Source organism: Polyodon spathula, chromosome 4 (genome assembly GCF_017654505.1).
Source record: "Polyodon spathula isolate WHYD16114869_AA chromosome 4, ASM1765450v1, whole genome shotgun sequence".
In the NCBI taxonomy this organism is placed as follows: domain Eukaryota; kingdom Metazoa; phylum Chordata; class Actinopteri; order Acipenseriformes; family Polyodontidae; genus Polyodon; species Polyodon spathula.
The window spans coordinates 21,140,566-21,155,211 of record NC_054537.1 but is presented as its reverse complement, the minus strand read 5'-3'; the positions used below and the strand labels follow the sequence as shown (position 1 = coordinate 21,155,211).

Here is a 14,646-nt window from a genome sequence, read left to right as displayed (position 1 = left end):
CTTGTGAAGAATGTGGCTTAATGAGGTCATTGATTGATTAATGGGTAGTTAATGCTCCAGCCACCATACAAAAAGACCTACTCTGGGTTCATTAGGAAGTTGGTTGGAGAAGGAGAGAGACTTCCCGAGACAGAGTGCCAAACAGACGATTGCTACTATTTGTGTGAATTTGTTACAAAGGTCCTCGTTTGTTCTTTTTTTGTAATTAGTTTTTGCCCACGTGCCCTTTTGTTTTGTTTGTAATGTCTTTTTATTATTTAATAAATATGTCTGGCTGCAGCCATTTCAACCCTGTATCCCTGGTTGTTTGTGTGCTGCTTCCTGGACGTTGACGTCACCACCCACGCCATTCAAGCCATCTTTACCACATATGGTGTCATCTTGGGATAGCAGCACCTCCAGGAGTCAGACCAGGGATACTACAGGTGCTTTATTTTATTTTATTTTCTTTTTAGAAAGTCATTTTTTTTTTTTTCTGACAATGGGAAAGAGCAGCCGCAGAAGGCAGCAGCAGCGACAGCAACAGCAACCTCTGCAGCAGCATGAGCACCCAACGCCCAAGATGGGCTGCTGGGATGAATACTAACACTGGTGGAGGCCTCGAGTCGGTGCCCTTTCTGTGAGGAGAGGAGCCAGTCCATCCTTAACTGCCCCTGGTCCGGAGTGGGGGGACGAGTGCTCTCGAGGCCTAGAACCTGTGCTCTGCCTGCGGGGAACAGGGCCACTTTGTGGTCAGCTGACCCACCCTCCAGGAAGAGGAGGAGATGGAGCACTACTTCCAGGTGGGAGTAATCATGGCCAGCTGCACCTTTCTATGGCAGGAGGAAGACTGCTTGCAGCTCGCACCTCTACCGTCATGGAAGGACTACCTGTCATTCCGACCTCCACCGCTAGAGGGAGACTGCATTTTGCTCCCGCCTCCATCACCAGGGGGAGAAGTGGAACTCCCGCTGCTGCCTTATTGGCCAGGGCTCCCCTCCTGCTATCACCCCCTGAGGGTCAGTTGCTGCCGTAGCTTACGGAGGGACCGCTGCTGCACTGTTCCGCACCGCCTGGGGTTGCCGGTCCCGCATCACCTTGGACTGCCAAGCTTGCATCACCTGGGGCCTCCTGTTCGCCCAGGGACACCAGCTCGCCACCACCTAGGGACAATAGCTCGCCACTGTCTACGCCAGAATATGTGGGAGAACTGGAGCTCCCACTGCCGCCTTCTTGACCAGTTCACCGCCCAAGAGTGTGGAGCTGGCTGGGGGTCCGGGACTGCCGTCACCTGGGGTCGCCGGCTCTGCTTGCCCTGAGGTGGCCACTGGGCCATATGCTGTGCATGAGGAAAGGGGGGGGGGGTGCCCGCCCCTTTTTTATATTTATGTATTTATTTATTATTATTACTGTTATTAAAGTTTTGTGTATTTATTTGCATTATGTATCATTATTTTGAATTGTGTGTTGTGGCAAGATTGGGGTTAATTCCCAATCCATGAAAAACCTTGTGAAGAATGTGGCTGGTAATTAAGGCTCTAGCCATCATATAGAAAGACCCACTCTGGGCTCATTAGGAGGTTGTTTGGAGAAGGATTGCTAGTATTTGTGTGATTTTGTTACAAAGGTACTCACTTGATCTTTTTTGTAATCAGTTTTATGAACTTTTTGTTTTGGCCCGCGTGCCCTTTGTTTTGTTTGTAATCCTGCCATACTGCTTGTATTGAACATGTTGTGCCTGATTCTGAAAGCTATTACTCCAAATCGTCAGTAGCACAAAAAACAACCAAAAAAAAACATTATTAAACAAATAAGAAATAACTTAAGGCGTCTTACTCATCTAAATGAAACATCTCGTTTAACTTATTTCTGGTTTGGACACTTTATTGTTTTTTTTTTTTTTTTTTTTCAGCAAACTGTGCAAATGGGGATTTGAAATAACCAGCTTTGAGAATCTAGCCTGTTGTATCTGTTGGGTTCCTCCTCCCACCAATTGGTATTTTGCCTAAAGAAAATTACATTTTTTAACACCGAACTTGATACAAAGACAATTTCTTATGTAATCCAGGGGAGACTGTACTTAGAAGGTAACATTTCGCTCATCATTTATTCTGCAATGTTTGTATATGAAGACATTCATAAAATTAAAGCCAGCTTCAATCAAACTTTCTGAATATAAGCAATTTCAGTTTACACTTTTTTTTTTTTTTTTTTTACAAAACTTGAGATTTTATGCAAATCGGTGAGTGGTTTTAAGTGCTTGGCGTTAAAAGTTCACATCCAAACACAGCATGTACGTATGTGGGAAAATGAATCAAGTTGGCACAACTTCTCCTCCCAAGTGGTGCTTAGACAAAGAGGTTTGCACAAAGCCATGTAAACAGATCTACTCTGAGCATTTTCCCAATGAAGTATCATCCAGATAAATTTCAGAATTACCTATTATTTCACGGAAAAATTTAACTTCCTAATTCACTCTAGAAAGCTAGAAGACAACAATAACTTGGATGCCACTTTAATATATATTTGTTTTTAAAGTTGATTGGTTTTCATTTAAGTGTTTTATAATGGTTACATTCATCAATATGAATTGCAGATGTGTTTGGATGCAATATGAAATAATCACAGGTAATTGTTTCAACCACTTGAAAAGGCTTGAGGAACATCCATGGCTCCAGAAGTATCTGCACACAAACTGAATGTATCTACAATACTTTTATGCATAAACTGATCACTCTTTCCACAGAATTATTCTGAAATATTTTTTCCTGTAAGCAAAATAATTGTACAAATGTGTATGATGCTTCTGGAATATTTTCAGCCCTGATGTTAATCAATGAAACCCAAGACAAACAAACAAAAAACCCTTAAAATTCGTAAATTCCAAAAACGAACATCGTTTGTTACATTTGAGACTTACAGCAATAATGAAAATAAACGTCTGAGTCATGTTCAATTTGTGTGTAGCAACTCATGGAGCTGCCGATGTTTCTTTTTCAGTGGACAAATCGATAACATGCGTGACAATCATCTGGATGTTATAAATTACAAACAGCAAACTTACTGCTCATTTTCATAATACAGCTTGCCAATAGCCCAGGCCACTATGATTGGACAAGGAATACCTGTAAATGAGAAACAGGATAAATAAAAACATATTTGACAGAAACACATGGTTTTCAGGCTACCTGAAATATGCTTTCTATGTCATGAAAGCTTTCCCCTACAACAAAAACAAAACAAAAAAAAATAATCCTAAACAATCAGAATACCTTTTTATAACCAGCACTGATTAGTTAGTTGTTGGGATACAGGATTATTTTTCTGTCTCTATAGAGGTTACATTACTAAAGGATAGTTCATTGATTTATTTTAATGATATTCCTTATAGAAGACTTTCCCCAGTGCCTATAGTTAGGGGTCTACTTAAATCACATCTTTATCCCAGGTAGGTTATGGAATAAAATTAGGATTTTGCAGACATTTCGCAGACCTGTTTAAACATAAAATAAACCTAAGTAAATAATATTTCAGAGCACTATAAAACCTTAAAGATAGTGGTATTTGCTTCCTTACTAAAACAGAGTGACGCAATTTGTTAAAGGCAAGCATTGCTGCCAACATTTTCTGTCTCTGTAGTGTGAATACTTGCCCAATCATTGAAACTGCACATTCTACATCCACTGAATTGGTTGAAAGTGTAAGGCAAAGCATTACAAATGTGAAAATCTATTAGAAACAATCCCAAAACTCAGTTACCCAAGGGCATCTGGCAGTTTTAATAAAGTTCATATATGCAACACATATTCATTGTCATGTTGTTTGTCCCATCCAGACATTTATTTTATTAGTACTGAGTCAAAAGATAGAAAACATGCCTAATTCTGGTCTGTGACAGGGTAGTGTCATGGGCCAAGATGTTACCAGCACAAAGAGAGACTTAGAGGCAAGACAGCTGCAGTTTAAGCATTATCACACATGCTTACTTAACTAATACAGTATGAACAACAAAAACACATTAACAAAATAAACAGGCACAAGGGCCAAATCAAAACGTCTATGCAAAAACTCACGGACATAAACAGGACAGCACACAGCATCATACACTTTCACCAATACCGACATTAACCTCTCTAAAATCCGTGATTCAACCTTCTTATGTAGCTAAAGTATGGCCCCAGCCGCATTCCCACAGGTTTTCTCCACACACACACACACACACACACACACACACACACACACACACACACACACACACATACACACACACCTTATACCGGCAGGGCTTCTGCCCTGCCACAGCGTCTAAAATCCTAATTGCATTTAAAAAGTAAGCCACAGGTTGTTTGAATAGAGGTGGCTGTACAAGATCATACCTGTAGTATTGATTTAACTTGGCTACAACCAACAGGAATACTTTTTGTCTGCATTGACTTTCAAATTGCTTTTCTGAAAGCTGTTGTTTGTTTTACATTCTGTTTAGTAGCCTCTGTAGTAAACTTTTGTGTAATGTGTCATTCTGAAGCTAAATAGCTATCGATCGTATTTGTTCTGAAATAATATAAACTCATATTACAAGATGTGCAAACAATTTACAATCTACTTGTAAAGATATTTTGGGGGAAATTTCTTGACATGACCTTCAGCTGAAATATACTTTGCGTTTTTTGCTTTGTCGTCTATTTTTGTTTTATGTCCACCACTCAGAGTGTACATGTGGATAAGGTGTTCCATATTGATGGTAAGGCCATTCAACAATGTGAGAAAGCTAGCTGATAAGAGAAAGTTGGTAGTCACTGAAGTGCAAAAGCAGGACAGGATGAGGTGTGTCAAGGTGGTGTCTAAGGCTAAGCAGCAAGAACTGATGAAATGGGAGAATATGGAATAGACTAATACTGGCTAGCAATACTTCTAGATAATGGAACATAGGAGCCACAGCTGATGTTCTTCCACCACGACAGAACCTGAATGTGTGGGTAGGACAGAACCCTTTCATCACTGACTACCCTGAAGCACATTCTTACAAGATGTAGGATGGCTTTGAGTCAGGGTTGCTTCACTTAGCGTTATGACTAGGTGCTTCATTCAGCACTGGAGGAATGGTGTAATAAGATCCACAGCTTGCCGCCAACATCAGCAATGTTGCAGAGAATGACATTCCTCCGTCCAGAGATCAGAGGCTGCTAGAGATTAGAGAATTCAGGGTGACGTTGACCAGCACTTTATTTTCCCACAAGCTTGCGATGAATATCCTTCAACCTGACATTGCTCTGTGGTCAGTCTCAGCACGCCTTGTTCTCCTCGTGGAGATAACAAACTGATATGCTGAGTTAGCCACTGAAGTGGAACAGCCGTGACCCAGCTTCTCAGAAATATTGGATATTGCAACGTATACTGAAGGCTCTCCAAAGAGGCAGAGTTGAGGAGGAAAGAGGACAATTGGGAACCTCAAAAGAGAGTTGATGAATGAAGTTAACATCAATTAAAAAGAATAGATGGCTAAGGTAAGTGATGAAGGAAGTTAACATCAATAAAAAATAATGGATTGTTAAGGTAAGTAAACTGGGCTGAGTTGGGTGGGGGATAGAGGGGGGGTGGTGCTGGGATGTCAATATCACTGTCGAGTCTTCCTAAGATGGGAGGTGACCACCATATGACCCCTGCGAAATGCCCAACCCAGCCCATTCCAGATGGTTGCCATGCTGAGGTGCTAGGGAGGCTGTACTTTGGCTGATCCCTGGAGCCAGCATTCCTGCCAGTGTGCGTGCTGATGCGCCGTGGAGGCCGCAAATAAGCTGATCACTGGAGACAGCATTAAAATTCAACCACTAACACCGGAGCTAATAGGAAATCCACATTACCTGGAGGAAAAATATATTACAGCAAACCTATGTCTTGGTTGGTTCCCACCACTACTGTCTCATTTTATCTCATTGAAAGCTGAGTGAAATATTAGCATGAAGTAAATAGGTTATTCTAATGTAATAAAAATCATTGTTAATATTAATAATTTCTAAATTTCAGGTGATGTAGCTTGTCACCATAACACAGATGCCATCATCCTGTTTTGAAGTAATAAATACTACATTTTACTCACACCATCCAATGAAGAGAAACACCCATTTTCTCAGTTTGTCTGTGGAATAGGTCATCACTATAGCTGTGTGTAGGTAACATCCTTCAACAAACATCCAAAAGAAATTTGTCACGACAAAATAATTGTATATAGTTGTGATAAGACGACACCAGGGCTGGAAAAAAAATAGAGAAAGAGTCATCTTTATACAAAATAATGTACTAATAAGCAAGTCAGTTAGTTACAAGTTAGAACTATTTTGTGAGTTATCATTTTGTCTCATATAAAAGAAAACATGGTAAATCTGCTAAATTCCCAGACACTGAGTTTCATAGAGTGCAGAGTTTTCAAATGGCTTTGATCAGTTCAGAACTAATAATGTAACATCCATCAAAAAATAAGTAAGCCACCACAGCTTGCTGTGATCGTCACAAATGCTGGCACCATTTAACAGTAAGGTAATTTAATTGCTGAATAAGGTGGTCCATCAGCCTTCTTCCAAAAATCGAAGTCTGCTCAAAGTATCTTAATCTGCCAGGAGCAGGAAGTCAATCAAAACCAGGCACCTCCAGCAAGACTAAAAAAAGATTCACAGATAACTAATTCAGACACCACCACCACTAAAATAAGACAATACTCTGTTTAGATGTTCATTCAAAACAGGATTTGTATCTCTGATATCACTCTGCATAACTTCACAAAGCATATTCTACTAACTTTAACAATGTTCTTTGTTTTATCAAGGTCCTTATTGTTGTCATTACTAGAATAAAACCATGTCAAAGTAGAACATACCAATAAGAAAATAAAAAATAAAAAAATGAGTGGAGTTTATTTAGCCCATCAGGATTTGTCCAATTCTGAGTAATTTGGTTGATCTCAACTTTGTTAATCCTTGTCCTAATCATGTCCTGATGTTATCCTGACTCCCACCCCCCTCCACCACCACCACTCGACCCCCAGAAATATAATTACAGTATAATATTTCTATAGGAGTAATAGGATTTCTAATGTGTGTTTGTTAGTATTACTTACTGTTTAGCTGTTTATTTAGTAGAGTGCTAGAAAAGAATCGGCAGTTTGCTTATGCCGCTCTGTTTTAAACTTGCCTCCATTAAAGCCTAAATTGATTTAAACTTTCAAACAAGATCATATTAGGACCCCACATGGCCAGATAAAGACAGCTTATTTTTTAAAGAGACAACATCTATTTTTTGAAGGTTGCACAGTTACAACATTTACGAGGAAGATCACTAGGCAACTAAATTTTGATGTGGGCCAGATGGAGAGTATGGAGAGAATAAACGGTTGCGATAATAGTTATTGTGTATGAATTTTTAAAATAATTTTATGAAAGTAAAGTCTATAATGTAACCCATGTAAATCACTTAGTTACCCTGGTGCACTAGGACCAGGTGCAGCAGTGTGCAGAAGGTTTTAGGGGCAGTTCAATGCAACTCATGACAGTCACGGTGAAGGTTAGTTGATACTGTACATGTATCTGTCTAGACTCCCAAAATAAGATCAAATAAAAAATGAATTTATTCTGTGAAAGTGTCGTAAATATTGCTCAAAGGTATTCTACACAAATAAAATACAGGAAATCAATGCAACTCTTCCTACTAGAAAACTGTTCAATACAAATAAATATATACTTAAAAAGCAGCGATAAATGTCTCTGTATTTTCAATTTCAACAGAAGCCTTGCAATCCTATATTAATTGGCTTTATTGGAGCAAGAACTGCAGCAGCAAATACAAACCAAGTTACCTCATTGCTCTCGTGTATATTATGGTCAATCATCTGGAGAAGGAACCACATAACATTCCGTAGGATGAATGTGGTGATCAGGTTCCAATGGATAATGTTCCGGAGGCATCTGATGCTCCTAGAAAAACAAGCATAAAAGGCAATTAAATTCTGCAACCATGCATTAAGTATATTTATGCTCCGTTTCTTACTGAATCCATTAGGGGTATGTAGACAACCCCTTGCTCAAACTGATAGTCATACTCTTATGGATATGTACTCGGCGGAACGTCATCGCAGATGGGTGGGGTTAACACTGGAAGTATAGTAAAAATCAATTGCTGGCCTTGACTGTCACTCAGAAAGTGACCATACAGTGTTTTAATGTGTAGTTTACAAAGATTTGTTATCGGTTTGAAGTCCAGAGATGTCATTTTAAATTCTTGTTGTTATTAGTTATTACCAAATGATATGCAATGTCTGTGGTGGAGGATGTGATTAATGTACCCACTTGAAGTGGAGACCACTTAGAGCAGACTGCAAATCTTCAAGATGTATTTTGTTATTATTATTATTATTATTATTATTATTATTATTATTATTATTATTATATTATTAAAGAATTAATAATAATAATAATTAATAATAATAAAAATTATTATATTATTTAATTAATTAATTAAAAAAACCATAATAAGACTACCCCCTGAAGGTGCTTGAGTACAATATATAGTAAAGTATGATTAGATCAATCAGAGAAGATATAAAATCTGCAAAATATACTGTTTATTATTTGAGTGCTATTTGGAGATTTGGGGATTTATTGTGGTGGAAGTGATTATTTTTCATTATTAGGCTGGTGGCTTATTATTGAATCTGCAACGTCAAAAATACAAAAACACAAGCATGTTTTCCAAAAACCGTGACGTTCCATGTACAGTATCACTGACAAAAAAAGAACTTGATAAAATAGTGTGTAGCCCTTTAAACAGTGCATACAAACACTACAAACAATTTGAATATATATAATAATATATCTATATATATAGATATATAATATATATAATATAATAAATATATATATATATATATATATATTCCTAAAAGCTACCTTTTCAAGAAAACAGACACTAGCTTGTATGTGTAAAGTAAAAGCTGAGTTATTAGTTATTTTCCAGGCATGTATCTTAGCAGTTTTTGTCTGTGTGTATCCCAATGCAGCTAGTACAACTTAAAATCATACATCTGAAATCAAATAAAATAATAATGAAAATAAAAAAACATAAAAAATATCCCCAGCAAAACACCTACAAACTTTATATTTTTCTGATGCTAAATAGCATTTAAAACAAGAAAAGGAAGAAGCTACCATGGCACAAGCATCGTGAAATATATCTTACCTTAGTTAATATAAAAAGCACTGTCCTCTTACAGGACAATATACTATTGCTTTGGTTTTAAATGGAATGAATAATAAAAAAGTAGGTTCTTTTTGTGCAAGAAAGTGTTTATGAGACACAAAATGGATGTTGACTGTATACAACATCTCACAACAACTGTCCTCTTACAGGATAGAGAATATATTATTGCTTTGTATAACACATGGATGTCAAGTCTCAAGACTTAACCATGAAACTCATGGTTTTTCACAATTTTGAGAGTCTCATGGCCGTGCAATGGATTCTCACATTTGTGCACAAGTTTGTTATTGTTAGCGAGGCTGCGAAACCCTTTATACATGATACAGTGGTAAATCCAATACATATTATTTGGAATAATATTGGAAGAGACAGACCAAAATCCCTGCAAAACAAATTCAGAGAGCTAGGAAGGAAATTAAAAGAGAAAACCAAAACTGGTATTTTCTGGTATACTACCGGCAAATTGCAAAGGACCATATGGACAGTTGGAAATAATTAATCAAAACGCATGGCTGAAGACGTGGTGCACACGGGAAGGCTTCACCTATCTTGATCATTGGACCACATTCTACAATGAGGACTATCTGTATAGACGGGACGGACTGCACTTAAATAACAAGGGAACCAGTCTACTTGGAGAAAAAATCCTCCAGCAGGTTCAGAAGCATTTAAACTAGAAAGGAAGGGGGGAGAAATCAACAAAAAAAACAGAAGGGAGACAGCATCAAAGGGCATAATAATAGGAGCATGCTATAGACCGCCAAATTCAGATGGTGAGCAAAATAATCTGTTATACAATGACACTAGAAATGCATGTAGCAAAGGAGAAGCCATACTAATGGGGGATTTCAACTTCCCCCATATAAAATGGGAAAACCCGGTGGGTAGCACGAAGGATGAAATTGACATGGTGGAAATGACAAATGACTGCTTCCTAACACAATTTGTCAAGGCACCGACTAGAGGGGAGGCATGCCTTGATTTAGTCTTTTCAAATAACGAAGACAGAATAACTAAAACAGAGGTCAGAGAACCACTGGCAAACTCAGACCACAACATGGTCTCATTTAAAGTGTTTTTTAAAACCCCAAAAGTAAAGACTAAAGCTAAGGTTTACAATTTTAGAAAAGCAAACTATGAAGGTATGAAACAGAGACTAACAGAAGTAGATTGGAGTAAAATAGAGAAAACACCCACAGAAGAAGGATGGTTGTTCTTCAAAAATGTAGTACTAGAGGCACAAAACAATTACATCCTTAAAGTAGACAAATCTAAATGTAAAACTAAATTGCCAAAATGGTTTAATAGATCAATTAAAAAAAAATATTCACGAAAAAAGGCACTTTATAGAGCATTAAAAAAGGACCAAAAAGAAAGTACGCAGAAAGAGTACACAGAACTGCAAACGCAAGTCAAAAAGGAAGTTAGAAAGGCAGAGAGAGAAATAGAAATGAACATTGCTAAGGGAGCTAAAACCAATTCCAAAATGTTTTTCCAATATTACAACAGCAAGAGAACATTCAAAGAGGAGATTAAATGTTTAAGAGATACAAATGGCAAAATCGTAGATGAAGAAAAAAAAATAGCAAATATATTAAATGATTACTTTTCACAAGTTTTTACAAAGGAAGATACTGACAACATGCCCCACATGTCATCCAGTTCCTATCCAGTTTTAAATAACTTTAGCATAACTGAGGCAGAGGTGTTAAAGGGACTAGGAGCTCTTAAAATAAACAAATCCCCTGGGCCGGATGAGATCCTCCCAGTAGTACTCAAAGAAATGAAAGAAGTAATTTACAAACCGCTAACCAAGATCATGCAGCAGTCTCTTGACACAGGGGTGGTACCGACAGACTGGAAAATTGCAAACGTAATACCGATCCACAAAAAGGGAAACAAAACTGAACCAGGTAACTACAGACCAGTAAGCCTGACTTCTATTATATGCAAACTTATGGAAACTATAATAAGATCCAAAATGGAAAATTACCTATATGGTAACAGGGTCCTGGGAGACAGTCAACATGGTTTTAGGAAAGGGAGATCGTGTCTAACTAACTTGCTTGATTTTTTTGAGGATGCAACATCGATAATGGATAATTGCAAAGCATATGACATGGTTTATTTAGATTTCCAGAAAGCTTTTGACAAAGTCCCGCACAAGAGATTAATTCTCAAACTGAACGCAGTTGGGATTCAAGGAAACACATGTACATGGATTAGGGAGTGGTTAACATGTAGATAACAGAAAGTACTGATTAGAGGAGAAACCTCAGAATGGAGTATGGTAACCAGTGGTGTACCACAGAGATCAGTATTAGGTCCTCTGCTATTCCTAATCTACATTAATGATGTATATTCTGGTATAGTAAGCAAACTTGTTAAATTTGCAGATGACACAAAAGTAGGAGGAGTGGCAAACACTGTTGTAGCAGCAAAGGTCATTCAAATGATCTAGACAAGATTCAGAACTGGGCAGACACATGGCAAATGACATTTAATGGAGAAAAGTGTAAGGTACTGCACGCAGGAAATAAAAATGTACATCATAAATATCATATGGGAGATACTGAAATCGGAGAAGGAATCTATGAAAAAGACCTAGGAGTTTTTGTTGACTCAGAAATGTCTTCACCTAGACAATGTGGGGAAGCTATAAAAAAGGCTAACAAGATGCTCAGATACATTGTGAAAAGTGTTGAATTTAAATCAAGGGAAGTAATGTTAAAACTGTACAACGCACTAGTAAGACCTCATCTAGAATATTGTGTGCAGTTCTGGTCACCTCGCTATCAAAAAGATATTGCTGCTCTAGAAAGAGTGCAAAGAAGAGCAACCAGAATTATTCCAGGCTTAAAAGGCATGTCATATGCAGACAGGCTAAAATAATTGAATCTGTTCAGTCTTGAACAAAGAAGACTACGTGGCAACCTAATTCAAGCATTCAAAATTCTAAAAGGTATTGACAGTGTCGATCCAAGGGACTTTTTCAGCCTGAAACAAGAAACAAGGACCAGGGGTCACAAATGGAGATTAGACAAAGGGGCATTCAGAACAGAAAATAGGAGGTACTTTTTTACACAGAGAATTGTGAGGGTCTGGAATCAACTCCCCAATAATGTTGTTGAAGCTGACACCCTGGGATCCTTCAAGAAGCTGCTTGATGAGATTCTGGGATCAATAAGCTACTAACAACCAAACGAGCAAGATGGGCCGAATGGCCTCCTGTCGTTTGTAAACTTTCTTATGTTCTTATGTTCTTATTTCATTTTGGGGGAGGGGTCACCATGAAGACGTGTACATTAGCATTCTATATTTGTCTGCACAGGCCTCCTATGTTTCTGTACACAAGATGTTATTACCCGAACAGAGTCGTCAGAGAGGCTGTCAGACTGTCACTGTCTCGTTAACGCAGAAATTACCACACAAATAAAAGAGAAATGGACATCAATGGGAATTTAATTATTAAAGTCGAAAAATATAATGTTCTTTATGATGCCAGTGTCAGTGGTTATAAAGACAATAAAAAGAAAGATGCCATATGGTAAGAAATAACAGAACAACTGGAAATTGATGGTATGTCTATCTCTCTTTATTTCACCTTAATTTTAGTCAAAGTGACGGGGAGCACCACACACTGGTTTCGAATTTCTGTAAAATGACACTTCTTTGTTTTAATAATGTTTACCACTAATAATAATCACATTCACACACTAAGTGAAGATATTATTGAAACTGAAAATCACTAAAAAAGTACATTAAACTAATTTTTTCAGTGTTTACAAATAAATGTGTAGATGTATTCTTTTTGAATAATTTACATGTTAAACCAGATCACATATTAACATTCACTGTTAAATGTCATTTCTTTAGTGTGTGGTATACTCAGGCTTATTATTTGTTTCATTTACTTTATTTTGTCGCCACAAAAGGAACAATATCAGACTGTATTTTCCTTATACTACAGTTGTGTTTTATATATATATATATATATATATATATATATATAATATATATATATATATATATATATATATATACTCATGCTGTATTCGTGTCGTTTGCTTTGCTCCCGGTGTGCATAGCTCTTAAATTCTAGGTTAGTGGCATGTTGCAGCTGTCAGCCATAAGCAAAAAATTTTATCCGTCACCAGCACTCATCAGAATTTTTCTACTCCGATGCATTATGAGCCTCCACTAGTGTTTTCTACTATTATAACAACCTTGACTTGCATAAAGAAGGAAAAACATTGAGTGAAATAGCTCGCATCACTCGATTGTCAAGGTGTGGTATCCGAAGCATAATCAACAAGTACAGAGAAACATCATCTGTAATTGACAAACCCAGGACTGGAAGACCCAAAAATCTGTCTAACACGGATGAGCAATACTTTAAGATAATATCCTTAACTACTTCAACACCATGATGTACGCACGTACATCAAATGAAAACCCACTTACAGTACCATGCCGTACGTCAAGTTTCCCATTCTATTCTATAATCGGTTTCTCAGTCTAGCATTTCAAGTTTCATTCTCTAAGGCAGTACTAGTACTGTGGAATGTGCAATGAAATTCTAGGGAGGGTCAGGTGACATTTGTATCCAATTGCGTGTCATGTAGCGATTCCAATCTACCTGGGAGTTTAAAAGACTTAGACGGCAAACGGGAAGCTGTTTGGTTTGAAATGACAAAATACTATCAAAACACAACACTGGGTACAGGCAATGAAGCAGGCATCTGTGGCAGCCAGATTAATCACAATGCCTGCGCAAAGTATCTGTGTACATGCATATGTGACTATCCCTCCAACACAAGGGAAGCAGAGACTGCAACAAAGGTGCAGGGTCTGCTACGAAAATTAAAACAAAAGACACAAGAACATTGTGTAGTGGTTACGAAGGCAACCCCGGGTTTTGTTGTAGTGAACATTTCAATAAATGGCATAGAGCAAGTCGATAATGGCACACATTTTGATGTTGTTTGATTTTTATTTAATAATTACTGTTTACTGATTATTATTGTTATTAGCGTTACTAGCAGTGATTTTGTTTTCATTTTTTAAAGTGGTTAAGGAATAGAAAGAAGACAAGTGTTGAATTGACAGAACTGGCAGAAGGCATAAGTGTCGTTGTAGCACTAGATGCACTTCTGTTATACTGGAACTCACTTTGACAGTAGATAGAAGTAACCTCTTTCTACCCAATGAACCGTCAGAATGTTTTTTAAAAATAAACTTTCAGTTTGAGTGCTTTACTACAGAATGCAGTTCCATGACTAATTTTATATTCAAACGATGACTACAATCCTGGCATGCACCCAAGTGTACTAATAGAAGTATGCTGGAATAAAATCGAGAAAACATACACAGAAAAAGGATGTCTATTAACATGGCTATAAACGATTACACCCCAAAAGT

At 37.5% G+C, this 14,646-nt stretch overlaps 1 protein-coding gene across 2 annotated transcripts in view; it reads right to left on the bottom strand.

Moving 5' to 3' along the window:
* Positions 1-14,646, bottom strand: part of LOC121314306 (corticotropin-releasing factor receptor 2) — a 103,135-nt gene that overhangs the window by 37,459 nt on the left and 51,030 nt on the right. For both annotated transcript variants that reach the window (XM_041247416.1, XM_041247417.1), the window contains 3 exons: positions 7,826-7,943; positions 6,077-6,230; positions 3,044-3,104 (listed from right to left, as the gene is read on the bottom strand). In XM_041247416.1, coding sequence (XP_041103350.1) covers positions 3,044-3,104; positions 6,077-6,230; positions 7,826-7,943 — 333 coding nt within the window. The remainder of the gene's footprint in view (positions 1-3,043; positions 3,105-6,076; positions 6,231-7,825; positions 7,944-14,646) is intronic.